This window comes from Oncorhynchus mykiss, chromosome 2 (genome assembly GCF_013265735.2).
Source record: "Oncorhynchus mykiss isolate Arlee chromosome 2, USDA_OmykA_1.1, whole genome shotgun sequence".
NCBI lineage: Eukaryota > Metazoa > Chordata > Actinopteri > Salmoniformes > Salmonidae > Oncorhynchus > Oncorhynchus mykiss.
Window position 1 is genome coordinate 13,961,014 of NC_048566.1, and position 16,986 is coordinate 13,977,999.

Genomic DNA, 16,986 nt, shown 5'->3' on the forward strand with positions numbered 1-16,986 from the left:
CAGCAAGAGGCACAGAGTTTCAAAAACCAGAGACGCAACATTGCGAGACTTCGTGGAACGTTTACCTAAATTGCAACATTAAAACATCTAAACACATTCCCATGACTGTCATATAAGTTCAAATGAACTAGTCTATGCCTACTGTGACCAGAGACAATATGGGAGTGACTGAGATGAGGTATGGAAAGTGAAACTTAAGGAAAGGGATAGCCTCACTTAGCCAGTCCCATGACTGCTGAAACTCTTCACTAGGAAAGACATCACATCCTAGACAGAGCACAGCACACCATGGGTGTCCAGGGATTTCCCAGTGTTGCAGTGCTGCAGAACAGATGCAGCCAGACACTCTGGATCAGGTATGTATACATGTGTATGATATAGTATACAGTATTGTAATGATCATAAAGGAACAATTGTCCAGACAGAGGGTTGAGTTTACAAATTGACGGTTTATTAAACCAACTTTACACAGGCTACTGTTTGGCAATAGCCCACGCCAAATAAATGAAAGATAACCCACAAGCCAATCGTGACCTTCTCTTGAGGAAGGCCAGGCATAAGAGAGAGAACAAAGGCTAAACCTGGTCTTAACTTCCAATGCTCCATCCCCCTGCCCAACCCCCCTCCACGCCACTCCGCCAGCCGCCAGGGTGCCCGGCATCAGAACATTCCAGGCATTCCCGTGATTGGCAGATAGCAGGTTGATTGACATGTCAGACACCGCGAACACTGGGTACTGGTAAGTACAACACAACCACCTACTAGCCTAACACATAACACACAGCTGTCTGTGCGGGTCGCTACAGTATATTCAAACATACTGCTGTTGATTCTCAAATTGATTCTCTTGCTCTGTTCCTTAGGCTCCAAGGTCAGTGCAGCTTAAGGTGTTTTTGGAGACCTTGGGTGTGCCCAGTCCACTTTGAGCGGTGTCTCACCTCATCTGTGTCTTCCTGTGGCTGTCACCTGCTACTGGCTGAGGCATGCCCCTCCCCCACCAGACCTGCATATCCTGCAGGCCCTGCTACTAGGTTTGGTGTACGGAGAGCTCTGCAGACAGAGGAAGAGCCAAAGAGGTATGGCCCAGAGCATGAACGAGAAAACACACTATTTAGAGTTGATAAAGTGTGTGAAGTGCAGCCACTGACTCGTCCCCTTTGTGTGTAACAGAGTTCATGGAGGGACCAGTGTTGGAGAGGGAGAGGGACAAGAGAGGGACAAGGAGTCTCAACCTGTGTGTGGCCCACGCCTACAGCCAGTGGCAGTGCTACCTGAAAGAATGCCTTGACCTGAACCAACTGCTGTGCCTCCTGAGCCTCAGTGTGCCTGGTAAGGTGTCCCTTCCTAAATCAACCATAACCTCTAGACCAGTGTTGCTGTCATCCCCTTGGTGTCTGGGCCGCAGAGGGCCACACCTCCATCCTTGACACAGCCACTGGACGATCTGACGGCCCATCTACACATTCTGGCTCTGGAATATGATGATGATGATGGTGCTGGAGGTGGGAGTAAGGCCAAGCCAGAGGACGATCTGGGTTGGACTTTGGTCTCAGTGCTGACCCGGCACAAGAGCAAGGACAGATTCAACCGAGCTCGGAATCCAGAATTCTCCCGGAAGCAGGGGCGGATCGGCTGGGAATAGGGATGGACCGTTATATAACGGTTTAGATATAGAGTCATTCTGCTCAACTCTAACCTTTTTATTGTTCTTATTTGTACTTATTATGACTTCATTTACATTTGTTTTTAGAATTAACTAGCATTAACTATAAAATAGTTTACGAAAGATACAGTCGGGCAAAAAAGTACTTAGTCAACCACCAATTGTGCAAGTTCTCCCACTTAAAAAGATGAGAGAGGCCTGTAATTTTCATCATAGGTACACTTCAACTATGACAGACAAAATTAGAAAAAAATCCAGAAAATCACATTGTAGGATTTTTTATGAATTTATTTGCAAATTATGGTGGAAAATAAGTATTTGGTCAATAACAAACGTTTCTCAATACTTTGTTATATACCCTTTGTTGGCAATGACAGAGGTCAAACGTTTTCTGTAAGTCTTCACAAGGTTTTCACACACTGTTGCTGGTATTTTGGCCCATTCCTCCATGCAGATCTCCTCTAGAGCAGTGATATTTTGAGGCTGTTGCTGGGCAACAAGGACTTTCAACTCCCTCCAAAGATTTTCTATGGGGTTGAGATCTGGAGACTGGCTAGGCCACTCCAGGACCTTGAAATGCTTCTTACGAAGCCACTCCTTCGTTGCCCGGGCGGTGTGTTTGGGATCATTGTCATGCTGAAAGACCCAGCCACGTTTCTTCTTCAATGCCCTTGCTGATGGAAGGAGGTTTTCACTCAAAATCTCACGATACATGGCCCCATTCATTTTTTCCTTTACACGAATCAGTCGTCCTGGTCCCTTTGCAGAAAAACAGCCCCAAAGCATGATGTTTCCACCCCCATGCTTCACAGTAGGTATGGTGTTCTTTGGATGCAACTCAGCATTCTTTGTCCTCCAAACACGACGAGTTGAGTTTTTACCAAAAAGTTATAGTTTGGTTTCATCTGACCATATGACATTCTCCCAATCTTCTTCTGAATCATCCAAATGCTCTCTAGCAAACTTCAGACGGGCCTGGAAATGTACTGGCTTAAGCAGGAGGACACGTCTGGCACTGCAGGATTTGAGTCCCTGGCGGCGTGGTTTGTTACTGATGGTAGGCTTTGTTACTTTGGTCCCAGCTCTCTGCAGGTCATTCACTAGGTTCTTGTGATCATTTTGACCCCACGGGGCGAGATCTTGCGTGGAGCCCCAGATCGAGGGAGATTATCAGTGTCTTCCATTTCCTAATAATTGCTCCCACAGTTGATTTCTTCAAACCAAGCTGCTTACCTATTGCAGATTCCCAGCCTGGTGCAGGTCTACAATTTTGTTTCTGGTGTCCTTTGACAGCTCTTTAGTCTTGGCCATAGTGGAGTTTGGAATGTGACTGTTTGAGGTTGTGGACAGGTGTCTTTTATACTGATAACAAGTTCAAACAGGTGCCATTAATATAGGTAACGAGTGGAGGACAGAGGAGCCTCTTAAAGAATAACCAAATACTTATTTTCCACCATAATTTGCAAATAAATTCATTAAAAATCCTACAATGTGATTTTCTGGATTTTTTTATTCTCATTTTGTCTGTCATAGTTGAAGTGTACCTATGATGAAAATTACAGGCCTCTCATCTTTTTAAGTGGGAGAACTTGCACAATTGGTGGCTGACTAAATACTTTTTTTCCCCCACTGTAGATGTAGATTTTTATGAATGTTAAAAGACGTTAAAGTTTATAATATACTGTTACGGTGCGTGAATGAGGACCCAAAAGCGAATCAACTTAAACAGAGCTTCTTTAATTACCAAACATAGGTAGGCTCAGATGGACCGGCAGATTCCGACAGGACAGGACAAGGTTACAGCAAACATGACGACAGTCTGGTTCAGGCATGAATGACACAAACAAACAAGAATCCGACAAGGACAGGAGCAGAAACAGAGAGAGATATTGGGACCTAATCAGAGGGAAAAAAGGGAACAGGTGGGGAACGGGGTGAATGGGTAGTTAGAGGAGACAAGGGACAGCTGGGGGAAAGCGGGGGAGAAAAGGTAACCTAACACGACCAGCAGAGGGAGACAGGGTGAAGGGAAAGGACAGAGACAAGACAACATGACAGTACATGACATATACAATATATAAAAACATTTGACTTTGTTTAATATGTTTTTATTTCTTTGCTCTCTACTGTAAAGCGTATTTTGGTCTTTGAAAATAGCTCTATAAATCCCATTTATTGTTACTATGACACTACTGCTGCTCTGGACATATTTTATCATCATTTTATCATCAAAATGAAAAATAACATTTTAACCAGCTGTTGTTGAGAATTATTGGGTATACACACTAAAGTCTATCTCTGCGTTGGCAGTATATTTTATATGGAAATCTTAAACTGAACAAAACTTTACCTCAATCTGAGCAAAAATGTGTTACGTCAGTGACGCTGAAAACGTGTGACACTCAAACCCTTCCCCAGTTAGCAGACACTTAAAAATAATTACAAAAATGTAAATGTACTGTACCAGTCAAAAGTTTGGACACACCTACTCATTCAAGGGTTTTTATTTATTTTGACTATTTTCTACCTTGTAGAATAATAGTGAAGACATCAAAACTATGAAATAACACCAATGGAACCATGTAGTAACCAAAAAAAGTGTTAAACATATGACTTTGCCTTGATGACAGCTTTGTACACTCTTGGCATTCCTGTCTCTCTTGGCTAAGCGTTGAGGAAACACTGACTTCTTGTTTTTATAAGAAACATTCATGTGTTGTAAATTCCAAATTGTTTGCATAGTCAACTTACACACAGCACTGACACACACACACTTACCCCACCAGACATGCCACCAGCAACCCTTCATGGCACAACGCCTCTCCCCCATGTGACCTACTTGTTGTGTGTATGTACTGTACTGACGTGTGTAATGCGCACACACACACACTGTTAATGTTTTTAAATGTACTGACGTGTGTAATGCGCGCACACACACACTGTTAATGTTTTAAATGTACCGACGTGTGTAATGCGCACGCACACACACTATGCTAATGTTTTTAAATGTATGTAAATTGTAAAGTATTTGGTCTGTAATGTCTTTTTCGTTGTGTCAGATCATTGACATCGGCTAATGGGGATCCTAATAAATAACATTTTTTATTTTTTATTAATCATTAGTCCCTGCGATGATCGTCTCATGTACTCCGTCCATTGATCTAAATAAAATATGAACACTGACGATTATTTACCATTGATGAGAACCACATGTATTTATGGATAATAATTTGGGTTAGAAATGTCCTCTTGATTCTTGCTGGTCACCTGTAAAAGATGAGAAATGTGTATTTGAGTTTGGTGTCAACATATGGTTTATTGCCGAAACCTACCGTTGTGCTTCTCTCTGTAAAATGTTACTCTTTCTTTACTCATGTATGTAGTGGTCAGAAGTTACCTCTATAATGTGATCATTGAAATGTTAAGGTGAATCTTCAGAAATGTAAATTATTACCTTCTATTCCTCGTTTATTGATGAGGGTTCTGTTAATTTCCTGTTCAGAGAATTGACGGGCAAATGAGGCACTTTCGAGCGCATGGTTTTTCATTGATGGGTAATGGCGTAGTAGCTTATCCATGAGGATGTACATGTTTGCATCCCATATTGTATTTATGCTTAAAGGGACATTTGAAAAATGTTCAAGTTCATATTGATCATCTCCAGCACCACTCCAACATCAACATATGTGAAAATGGCACTTTGTTACAGTTGAATTCGGAAGTTTACATACACTTCACAATTCCTGACTAATCAAAATTACCTGTCTTAGGTCAGTTAGGATCACCACTTTACTTTAAGAATGTGAAATGTCAGAATAATAGTAGAGAGAATTATTTATTTAAGCTTTTATTTCTTTCATCACATTCCCAGTGGGTCAGTTTTACAAAAGCACTTCAGGTAAAGAGCTTTTTTATGTCTTAAAGGGGCAGTGTTGTATTTTGAGACAGGCTTCAATAAGATAAGTAGCCAATAGGCAGAGGGTAGCATAATGTGTCTGATTCTCTATAGTAATGGTATGGGATTAATAATGCATTTGGTTTTCTAAAGTGGTTTCTTGCATCAAACAACACAACATTTTCAGTCACCTCCTTGTCTGAAGAACAAGTGGATAAACAGGTTAATGTCAAGCCCTGCATGATTTTATCAAAAGTCTCAAGGAATGTACAGTTGAAGTCGGAGGTTTACATACACCTTAGCCAAATACATTTAAACTCAGTTTTTCACCATTCCTGACATTTAATCCAAGTAAAAATTACCTATCTTAGGTCAGTTAGGATCACCACCTTATTTTAAGAATGTGAAATGTCAGAATAATAGTACAGAGAATGATTTATTTAAGCTTTTATTTCTTTCATCACATTCCCAGTGGGTCAGTTTACATACACTCAATTAATATTTGATAGCATTGCCTTTAAATTGTTTAACATGGGTCAAACATTTTGTGTAGCTTTCCACAAGCTTCCCACAATAAGTTGGGTGAATTTTGGCCCATTCCTCCTGACAGAGCTGGTGTAACTGAGTCAGGTTTGTCGGCCTCCTTGCTCGCACACTCTTTTTCAGTTCTGCCCACAAATGTTCTATAGGATTGAGGTCAGGGCTTTGTGATGGCCACTCCAATACATTGACTTTGTTGTCCTTAAGCCATTTTGCCACAACTTTGGAAGTACACTTGGGGTCATTGTCCATTTGGAAGACCCATTTGCGATGGGATTTAACTTCCTGACTGATGTCTTGAGATGTTGCTTCAATATATCCACATAAATTTCCTCCTCATGATGCCATCTATTTTGTGAAGTGCACCAGTCCCTCCTGCAGCAAAGCACCCCTCCACAACATGATGCTGCCACCCCTGTGCTTCACGGTTGAGATGGTGTTCTTCGGCTTGCAAGCTTCCCCATTTTTCCTCCAAACATAACGATGGTCATAATGGCCAAACAGTTCTATTTTTGTTTCATCAGACCAGCGGACATTTCTCCAAAAAGTACGATCTTTGTCCCCATGTGCAGTTGCAAACCGTAGTCTGGCTTTTTTATGGTGGTTTTGGAGCATTCGCTTCTTCCTTGCTGAGCGGCCTTTCAGGTTATGTCGATATAGGACTCGTTTTACTGTGGATATAGATACTTTTGTACCTGTTTCCTCCAGCATCTTCACAATGTCCTTTGCTGTTGTTCTGGGATTGATTTGCACTTTTCGCACCAAAGTACATTCATCTCTAGGAGACAGAACGCATCTCCTTCCTGAACGGTATGACGGCTGCGTGGTCCCATGGTGTTTAAACTTGCGTACTATTGTACTATGTGGTGCCTTCAGGCATTTGGAAATTGCTTCCAAGAATGAACCAGACTTGTGGAGGTCTACAGTTGTTTTTCTGAGGTCTTGGCTGATTTCTTTTGATTTTCCCATGATGTCAAGCAAAGAGGCACTGAGTTTGAAGGTAAGCCTTGAAATACATCCACAGGTACACCTCCAATTAACTCAAATTATGTCAATTAGCCTATCAGAAGCTTCTAAAGCCATGACATAATTTTCTGGAATTTTCCAAGCTGTTTAAAGGCACAGTCAACTTAGTGTATGTCAACTTCTGACCCACTGGAATTGTGATACAGTGAATTATAAGTGAAATAATCTGTCTGTAAACAATTGTTGGAAAAGTGACTTGTAGATGTAGATGTCCTAATCGACTTGCCAAAACGATAGTTTGTTAACAAGAAATTTGTGGAGTGGTTGAAAAACAAGTTTTAATGACTCCAACCTAAATGTATGTAAACTTCCAACTTCAACTGTATGTTTTGTGGGGAAAAAGATAGAGGAAGATGTGTTTGCAATGACATGCATGATCCTGTATGCATTGTGTGATTTAAACCAATTATGATTGGGCATTGTCTACTAATTGGTTGATGATATTATTGGAAGGACTTATCTTTTTTTCTACAAAACATAAAAATATGCCATTTTCACACATGTTGATGTTGGGGTGGCTCTGGATATGAATATAAAGTAAAAAAAATATATTGAAAGGTATCTTTTAAGCATGGTGCACCGTTATTGATGGTAATATGTATGTTTATGACCTGAGAATGTAATGAATGTAATTATTGTCTTTTCAATGTTAATTGATCGTTGTGTCATGCAATGTTCCCTCTGCCACCCAGCGCAGAGTGCAGCAACATTTCAGCTCACTGACAGAAGCACAACATTGAACTTCACTGAACTTTCTAGAGTTTTCCCTGTTATTTAACACTATCAACGTTTCCCTTTACTGTGGGTATTGTGATCGAATCAACGCAATATTAGCCACTTTCAATGCAACATGCCAGATAAAAAAACGATGCAAAAAAATGTTGTTATAGGCAGAACGCATCGGAGTAAGATTCTATTGCGCAAGACTCAGTCTGTACTCTACACAGACCAGTGAGGCATAACCAATCAGATCTGCAGTAGGCCTATATGCAAATCAATAATTTCCATATATGGATCTGTGCCATTTACTTTGATCTGGACTGTGTTTACAGCTGTGGTCATGAGTAGATGCGCTTGTTTTGAGATCAAAGCAACAGCTGCATGTAGCCACTATGGTGGAGAAATGACAAGATTATGTTATAATACTGTATTGAATGGTTTTTTTATGCAATAGAATAGGCTTCTATTAGTACTCTCACATCTGTGTCTGTTTGAACCTGAGGCTCAACACTGACAATTGATTTATGAATGGTTTGGTGACAAAACCTAAAGCATGCATTCCATAGAATGAGTTGGTGTTTGTGTTCTGTAAGGTACCAGGGAGAGATGGCTCAGGTATAGATAATGATGAGAGGAACATTGTCTTAGGGGCCAAACTCTGGTTTCCCAGCGATCCGTCCAGGACCAAAAGCTGCATCCCTGTGACTTCATGTCCCATCGTCTCAACTCTGCAGAGAGGACCTATGACGTTGGGAACCGGGAACTCCTAATGGGTAATATGGCTCTGGAAGAGTGGAGACACTGGCTGGAAGGGGCAGAACATCAATTTTCGGTATGGACTGACTAGAATAATTTAGAATAACTCTGCACTGCCAAGCGCCTTAACTCCAGGCAAGCCCGTTGGGCCCTGTTATTTACCAGGTTCAATTTCACCATCTCCTACCGCCCAGGGTCCAAAAATGTGAAGCCGGACTCCCTTTCCCGCCTGTACAGTTCCTCTGCCACACCCTCTGAATCAGAGACCATCCTCCCTGCTTCATGTTTGGCTGTGGTCCACAAAGCACAACGTACCCAGCCGGACGATGAGGTGGGGGCCCGTCTAACCGGATGTTTGTTCCTGATTCGGCCCAGCCTCAAGTCTCGGAAAGGGCTCACTCCTCCAGGCTTACCTGTCATCCTGGTGCTCGCCGTACCCTGGCTTCCTCCGACAACACTTCTGGTGGCCCACCATGGCTTCTGATGTCTCAGCCTTTGCCGCTGCTCAAAGCAAGACTCCGCGGCAAGCTCCATCTGTCCTCCTTCAGCCACTGCCTGTTCCTCATCGCCCCTGGTCCCTCATCGCCCCTGGTCCCTCATCGCCCCTGGTCCCTCATCGGCCCTGGTCCCTCATCGACCCTGGTCCCTCATCGCCCCTGGTTCCTCATCGCCCCTGGTTCCATATTTCCCTGTATTATGTCACTGGGCTTCCTCCATCAGATGGGAACACCACCATCCTGACAGTGATTGACAGGTTCTCCAAGGCCGCCCATTTCATCCCTCTTCCTAAGTTACCTTTAGCCAAGGAGACGGCCCAGCTCATGGTGCAGCACGTCTTCCGAATCCATGGACTCCCGGTCAACATTGTCTCGGATCGGGGTCCTCAGTTTTCGTCTCGATTTTAGGGCATTCTGCACCCTTATTGGGTAGTCGGCCAGCCTGTCCTCCGGGTTTCATCCCCAATCCAACAGCCAGCCGGAGCGAGCCAATCAAGACGGCACTCCGGTGTCTCGTTGCCAGTAAAACCCCACCACCTGGAGTCAGCAACTGGTCTGGGTGGAATATGCCAGGAACACTCTCCCCTGCTCGGCCACTGGACTCTCCCCCTTGTAATGCTCCATGGGGTATCAGCCTCCGCTCTTCCCAGAGAAAGAAGTTGAGGTCAACATACCTTCAAGCCCAGATGTTCGTCCACCGCTGTCGGCGTACCTGGAAAAGAACTCGGGCGGCTCTTCTCAAAACCCCCTCCAGGTATCGTCGACAAGCAGATCACCACCGGACTCCGGCTCTCCGCTATCGTATCGGGCAGAGGGTATGGTTGTCCACTCGGGACCTGCCCCTCCGGGTGGAATCCCGCAAAATTTCCCCCCATTTCATTGGTCCTTTCCCCATTTCTAGAGTCCTTAGTCCCACTGCTGTTGCCCCGTACCCTCTGTGTTCACCCTACTTTTCATGTGTTCAGGATTAAGCCCTTGTCTCACAGTCCTCTGTCTTCTATTTCTAGGTGCCATGTAAGCCTAGATACAATGTATTGTAATGACAAAGCGTTGTCTGCTTGTAATAATGATGCACAAAATGATCAATACAAATGATTGTGCTGTTTAAGCCGACTGTCATCGCTTGCACTGATGACTGAGTAATGTTTGTACTGATGACTGAGTAATGTTTGTAGTGATGACTGAGTAATGTTTGTACTGATGACTGAGTAATGTTTGTACTGATGACTGAGTAATGTTTGTAGTGATGACTGAGTAATGTTTTTACTGATGACTGAGTAATGTTTGTACCGATGACTGAGTAATGTTTGTACCGATGACTGAGTAATGTTTGTACCGATGACTGAGTAATGCTTGTACCGATGACTGAGTAATGTTTGTACCGATGACTGAGTAATGTTTGTAGTGATGACTGAGTAATGTTTGTACTGATGACTGAGTAATGTTTGTACTGATGACTGAGTAATGCTTGTACTGATGACTGAGTAATGTTTGTACTGATGACTGAGTAATGCTTGTACTGATGACTGAGTAATGTTTGTACTGATGACTGAGTAACGTTTGTACTGATGACTGAGTAATGCTTGTACTGATGACTGAGTAATGTTTGTACTGATGACTGAGTAACGTTTGTACTGATGACTGAGTAACGTTTGTACTGATGACTGAGTAACGTTTGTACTGATGACTGAGTAATGTTTGTACTGATGACTGAGTAATGTTTGTACCGATGACTGAGTAATGTTTGTACCGATGACTGAGTAATGCTTGTACCGATGACTGAGTAATGTTTGTACTGATGACTGAGTAATGTTTGTACTGATGACTGAGTAATGTTTGTACTGATGACTGAGTAATGTTTGTACTGATGACTGAGTAATGTTTGTACTGATGACTGAGTAATGTTTGTACTGATGACTGAGTAATGTTTGTACTGATGACTGAGTAATGTTTGTACTGATAACTGAGTAATGTTTGTACTGATGACTGAGTAATGTTTGTACTGATGACTGAGTAATGTTGGTACTGATGACTGAGTAATGTTTGTACCGATGACTGAGTAATGTTTGTACTGATGACTAAGTAATCTTTGTACTGATGACTGAGTAATGTTTGTACTGATGACTGAGTAATGTTTGTAGTGATGACTGAGTAATGTTTGTACCGATGACTGAGTAATGTTTGTACCGATGACTGAGTAATGTTTGTACCGATGACTGAGTAATGTTTGTACTGATGACTGAGTAATGTTTGTACTGATGACTGAGTAATGTTTGTACTGATGACTGAGTAATGTTTGTACCGATGACTGAGTAATGTTTGTAGTGATGACTGAGTAATGTTTGTACCGATGACTGAGTAATGTTTGTACCGATGACTGAGTAATGTTTGTAGTGATGACTTAGTAATGTTTGTACCGATGACTGAGTAATGTTTGTACTGATGACTGAGTAATGTTTGTAGTGATGACTGAGTAATGTTTGTACTGATGACTGAGTAATGTTTGTACTGATGACTGAGTAATGTTTGTACTGATGACTGAGTAATGTTTGTACTGATGACTGAGTAATGTTTGTACTGATGACTGAGTAATGTTTGTACTGATGACTGAGTAATGTTTGTACTGATGACTGAGTAATGTTTGTACTGATGACTGAGTAATGTTTGTACTGATGACTGAGTAATGTTTGTACCGATGACTGAGTAATGTTTGTACTGATGACTGAGTAATGTTTGTACTGATGACTGAGTAATGTTTGTACCGATGACTGAGTAATGTTTGTACCGATGACTGAGTAATGTTTGAATGGTTTTAGACTAGTTGTTTTGGTTTGACTGCTTTACCAATGAAAATGGTTGGCTACTGGCAGCTCAATGCAGTATGAACAAAACAAGCTCAACCACAGTTTAATTGTTTTCTAGGCCGATATTTATTATTGTCACGTTTTTTGTGTTGTTTATCAGATGATTTATTTTGGGGCTGTTATAATCAAGGATACTCATTTGTTAATATTTAGTTGTTTTTTTTATCACTTTTTTTTATCACTTACCATTGATGTGTCCCAAGAAACTTGAAAAAAATTTATCATCAGTCATTCTGTTCCAGTTCCTAATATTGTTCTATAGAAACGGTTATTTTATACACAATGTAGCCGATTTATTGTCCATAGTGTTTCCTGGTTTAGTTAAGTTTTAAGTGAGAATATGGAGCATACTATTGGTAGCGTATTAACAAGCTTATTTCCATTAGGGGGTAGATTATGACCTGGTGTAGCAGTCCATTTTAGAGAGTGTATTCTTCATTAGATTATGGTTAATCATTGTCCGATTTCTTATCAGATAAAATCTTTACATACAGTGTATAAAAGTTATGTTCCTCATCACATCTAATAGGATCACTTCTTATCAGCATACAGTCATAGTTACTGGTTGGTTTGTAGTTCCCCTTGATTCAATTAGCTATGCTGTTTTGCCTTTTTAAAGTCCCATGAACTATTACATACCTTCTGTGACAAGAGACAATATGGGAGTGACAGATATGAGGTAAGGAAAGTGAAACTTAAGGAAAGATAAACTCATACATTGTAATAATACTAGCCTCACTCAGTCAGTCCCATGACTGCTGAAACTCTTCACTAAGAAATACATCACATGCCAGACAGAGCACACCATGGGCGTCCAGGGATTGACCAGCTTTATGGAGGAGAATGGAAACATTTTAAAAGATGTTCACCTCAGAAACAGCAAGTTGATCATCGATGGTAGTAATCTGTTCAACTTGCTTTATTTTGACTCAGGTTTGGATCAGAGTCATGGAGGGGATTATGATGCTTTTGAGGACCAGGTCTGCAAGTTCTTTAAGGCTCTGAGAGACTGCGACATTGACCCCTTTGTGATTGTAGATGGGGGCTCCGACTACACCGACAAAAAGTTTGAAACAAAAAAAAACAGAGCTCTATCAAGGATCAACAGAGCGAAAAGCTTGTCCATGGGGCTTCAGGGGAGCGGTGGTATATTACCAACCCTCATCAAACATGTCTTCAAACAGGTCCTCATCAGCCTGAATGTGCCGTACGCACAGTGCATTTGTGAGGCAGACCAAGATATAGCCTCCCTGGCTCGAAGTTGGAACTGTCCAGTGCTGTCCAATGACAGTGACTTTTATATCTTTGACATCCAGGCAGGATTTCTGCCCACCTCCCATTTTCACTGGCAGAGAGTGTCTATGCAACGCGGGAGCTCTATAAGATACATTCCCTGCAAGCAGTACACCACAACAAGCTTCTGCAGACACTTCAACATCAACAGACAGGTTCTCCCAGTCTTCGCTGCCATGTTAGGAAACGACTACGTCAAGTTGCATAACATGGGTGTTTCCCTCAGGTGGGAAGAATACACGTCAATGGAAGGAAGGTTTGCCCGCTTCGACGGCTTGCTGAATTGGCTGGCCCGCTTCCATGGGCAGAAGGATGCCTTGGACTCCGTGCTCAGGCTCATCAGTCATTGTAACAACAGACAGAAAACAGGTGCTGTCCTCCATGGCCTCTCCCTGGGCATAGAAGAGTACCATCTTCCCCCTAGTTGCCTGGAGCGGTTCTTCAACGATGGAGTGGGACCAGGGCCCGGCCGTCTCCCAGAGCCTCTGAGGGTCCTTCCAGACTGGACCCTGCTGCCATTGATGGAAGGTAGACTTCCCTCCTGCATGGTAGACGTGCTGCTGCTGGGAAGGATGATGCAGGGTGCCCAGGTGGAAGATCCCAGCTTGCCATGTGGGAACAACACCTCTCGGTCCATACGACAGGTACTCTACGGGCTGCTGCTGGGTGGGAGGAGGGCAGACCACAGCCGTCAGAGACCCCCAGTGGATGAAGTGGAGGAGTATTACAGGGAAGGCAAGAGCCTGACCAGCAGCATGGTTGAAGCCATCCTTCCCAGTGCTGCAGAACATATACAGCTAGACACTCTGCATCAGGTATGTATACATGTGCATGATATAGTATACAGTATATTCAAACATACTGCTGTTGATTCTCATTATCTTGCTGTGTTCCTTAGGCTCCAAGGTTAGTGCAGCTTAAGGTGTTTTTGGAGACACTTGGTGTGTCCCAGTCCACTTTGAGCGGTGTCCCGCCTCATCTGCGTCTTCCTGTGGCTGTCACCTGCTACTGGCTGAGGCACGCCCATTCCCCTCCAGAACTCCCTGTCCTGCAGGCCCTGCTACTAGGATTGGTGTATGGAGAGCTCTGTAGAAAGAGAAAGAGCCAAAGAGGTATGGCCCAGAGCATCTACGAGAAAACACACCATTTAGAATTGATGAATATCGAAGTGTAGCCACTGACTCCTCCTTTTGTGTAACAGGGTTTATGGAGGGACCAGTGTTGGAGAGGCTGAGAGGGCTGATTCAGAGAGGTAGAAGGAGCCTAGACCTGGGTGTGGCCCACGCCTACAGCCAGTGGCAGTGCTGCCTGAAAGAAAGCCTTCACCTCAACCAACTGCTGTGCTTCCCTCTAGACGAGCCTCAGTGTGCCTGGTAAGGTGTCCCTTCCTAAGTCAACCCTTGGCCCTAAACTTAGAGCAGTGGGATTCATTCACATTGCATTTCATCCCAGCAGAAACAGAGATAATTCAACCATCTTTTGTTTCCTGGGTGGCGTCTAGGCTGTACAAGGGCACTCTGGTGCACCAGCTTGTGACCAAACTGAGAGGGGGGTTAACCCCGGATTCTCTCCTGATGGGAGACCTTGGCTCTGGACAGCTGTATAGGGCCATGCTGGGAGCCATACTCAACTCCCATGATTCTCATGAGGCAGCTGTCATCCCATTTGTGTCTGGGCTGCAGAGGGCCACACCTCCATCCTTGACACAGCCACTGGACGATCTGACGGCCCATCTACACATTCTGGCTCTGGAATATGATGATGATGATGGTGCTGGAGGTGGGAGCAAGGCCAAGTCAGAGGACGATCTGGGTTGGACTTTGGTCTCAGTGCGGACCCGGCACAAGAGCAAGGACAGATTCAACCGAGCTAGGAATCCAGAATTCTCCCGGAAGCAGGGGCGGATCGGCTGGGAATAGGGAGGGACCATTATATAACGGTTTAGATATATAGACGTTCTGCTCAACTCTTCAATGTTTTTATTGTTCTTGTGTGTACCTATTATGACTTAATTTACATTTTATTAGCATGAACTATAATAGAAGTTATGATAAGTTTGACTTTATTTAATATGTTTTTATTTCTTTGCTCTCTACTGTAAAAACTTATTTTGGTCTTTGAAAATAGCTCTATAAATCCCATTTATTGTTACGATTATATTACTGCTGCTCTTGAAATATTTTATCATCAAAATGAAAAATAACATTTAAACCAGCTATTCTTGAGAATGATTGGCTATACACACTAAAGTATATCTCTGCTTTGACAGTATATTTTAAATTAAATTCTTATTCTGAACAAATCTTAGATAGTCATTTTTACCTCTATGAGCAAAAAATGTGTTACTTCAGTGACGCTGAAAACGTATGCCACCTAAACTGATTATACAGTACCAGTCAAAAGTTTGGACACACCTACTCATGCAATGTTTTTTTAAATGTTTGTTTTTACATTTTCTACATTGTAGAATAGTGAAGACATCAAAACTATAAAATAGCACATATGGAATCATGTAGTAACCAAAAAAAGTGTTAAACAAATCAAAATATAATTTATATTTTAGATTCCTCAAAGCAGCCACCCTTTGCCTTGAAGACAGCTGCACACTCTTGTGAAAAGACTGCCTGCATCACTTCATGTTTTTATAAGAAACATTCATGTTTTGGAAATTCCAAATTGTTTGCATAGTCAACTTACACACTCATTCTCCGGACATGCTTTTTTTCCGGATGCCCCAAACAATCGGAAAGTGGATTCATCAGAGAAAATGACTTTACCCCAGTCCTCAGCAGTCCAATCCCTGTACCTTTTGCAGAATATCAGTCTGTCCCTGATGTTTTTCTTGGAGAGAAGTGGCTTCTTTGCTGCCCTTCTTGACACCAGGCCATCCTCCAAAATTCTTCGCCTCACTGTGCGTGCAGATGCACTCACACCTGCCTGCTGCCATTCCTGAGCAAGCTTTGTACTGGTGGTGCCCTGATCCCGCAGCTGAATCAACTTAAGGAGACGGTCCTGGAGCTTGCTGGACTTTCTTGGGCGCCCTGAAGCCTTCTTCACAACAATTGAACCGCTCTCCTTGAAGATCTTGATGATCCGATAAATGGTTGATTTAGGTGCAATCTTACTGGCAGCAATATCCTTGCCTGTGAAGCCCTTTTTGTGCAAAGCAATGATGACGGCACGTGTTTCCTTGCAGGTAACCATGGTTGACAGATGAAAAATCAAAATCAAATCTAATTTATTTATATAGCCCTTCGTACATCAGCTGATATCTCAAAGTGCTGTACAGAAACCTAGCCTAAAACCCCAAACAGCAAGCAATGCAGGTGTAGAAGCACGGTGGCTAGGAAAAACTCCCTAGAAAGGCCAAAACCTAGGAAGAAACCTAGAGAGGAACCAGGCTATGTGGGGTGGCCAGTCCTCTTCTGGCTGTGCCGGATGGAGATTATAACAGAACATGGCCAAGATGTTCAAATGTTCATAAATGACCAGCATGGTCAAATAATAATAATCACAGGCAGAACAGTTGAAACTGGAGCAGCAGCATGGCCAGGTGGACTGGGGACAGCAAGGAGTCATCATGTCAGGTAGTCCTGAGGCATGGTCCTAGGGCTCAGGTCCTCCGAGAGAGAGAAAGAAAGAGAGAGAGAAATAGAGAATTAAAGAGAGCATACTTAAATTCACACAGGACACCGGATAGGACAGGAGAAGTACTCCAGATATAACAAACTG

The 16,986-nt window shown here is 42.8% G+C and overlaps 1 protein-coding gene across 2 annotated transcripts; it reads left to right on the forward strand.

Moving 5' to 3' along the window:
• Positions 1 to 6: 6 nt before the first annotated feature.
• Positions 7 to 15,548, forward strand: LOC110535330 (protein asteroid homolog 1). Of its 2 annotated transcripts, XM_036961964.1 has the most exons (8): positions 7 to 356; positions 643 to 739; positions 864 to 1,076; positions 1,171 to 1,329; positions 12,895 to 14,069; positions 14,153 to 14,366; positions 14,456 to 14,627; positions 14,756 to 15,548. In XM_036961964.1, the coding sequence occupies exons 4-8, from the start codon at positions 1,176 to 1,178 to the stop codon at positions 15,171 to 15,173; spliced, it is 2,133 nt and encodes a 710-aa protein (XP_036817859.1). In that variant the 5' UTR covers positions 7 to 356; positions 643 to 739; positions 864 to 1,076; positions 1,171 to 1,175; the 3' UTR covers positions 15,174 to 15,548. The 2 variants fall into 2 exon arrangements, with proteins under 2 accessions (XP_036817859.1, XP_021475946.2); XM_021620271.2 differs by lacking the exon at positions 643 to 739 and having other exon boundaries at positions 1,002 to 1,076.
• The last annotated feature ends 1,438 nt before the right edge of the window (positions 15,549 to 16,986 follow it).

Coding starts and splice junctions, on each gene's coding strand:
- LOC110535330 (XM_036961964.1), top strand. CDS start 1,176: ATGGAGGGACCAGTGTTGGAGAGGGAGAGGGACAAGAGAGGGACAAGG. Junction 1,330..12,894: donor CCTGAGCCTCAGTGTGCCTG/GTAAGGTGTCCC, acceptor ATTTTGACTCAG/GTTTGGATCAGAGTCATGGA. Junction 14,628..14,755: donor GACGAGCCTCAGTGTGCCTG/GTAAGGTGTCCC, acceptor GGTGGCGTCTAG/GCTGTACAAGGGCACTCTGG.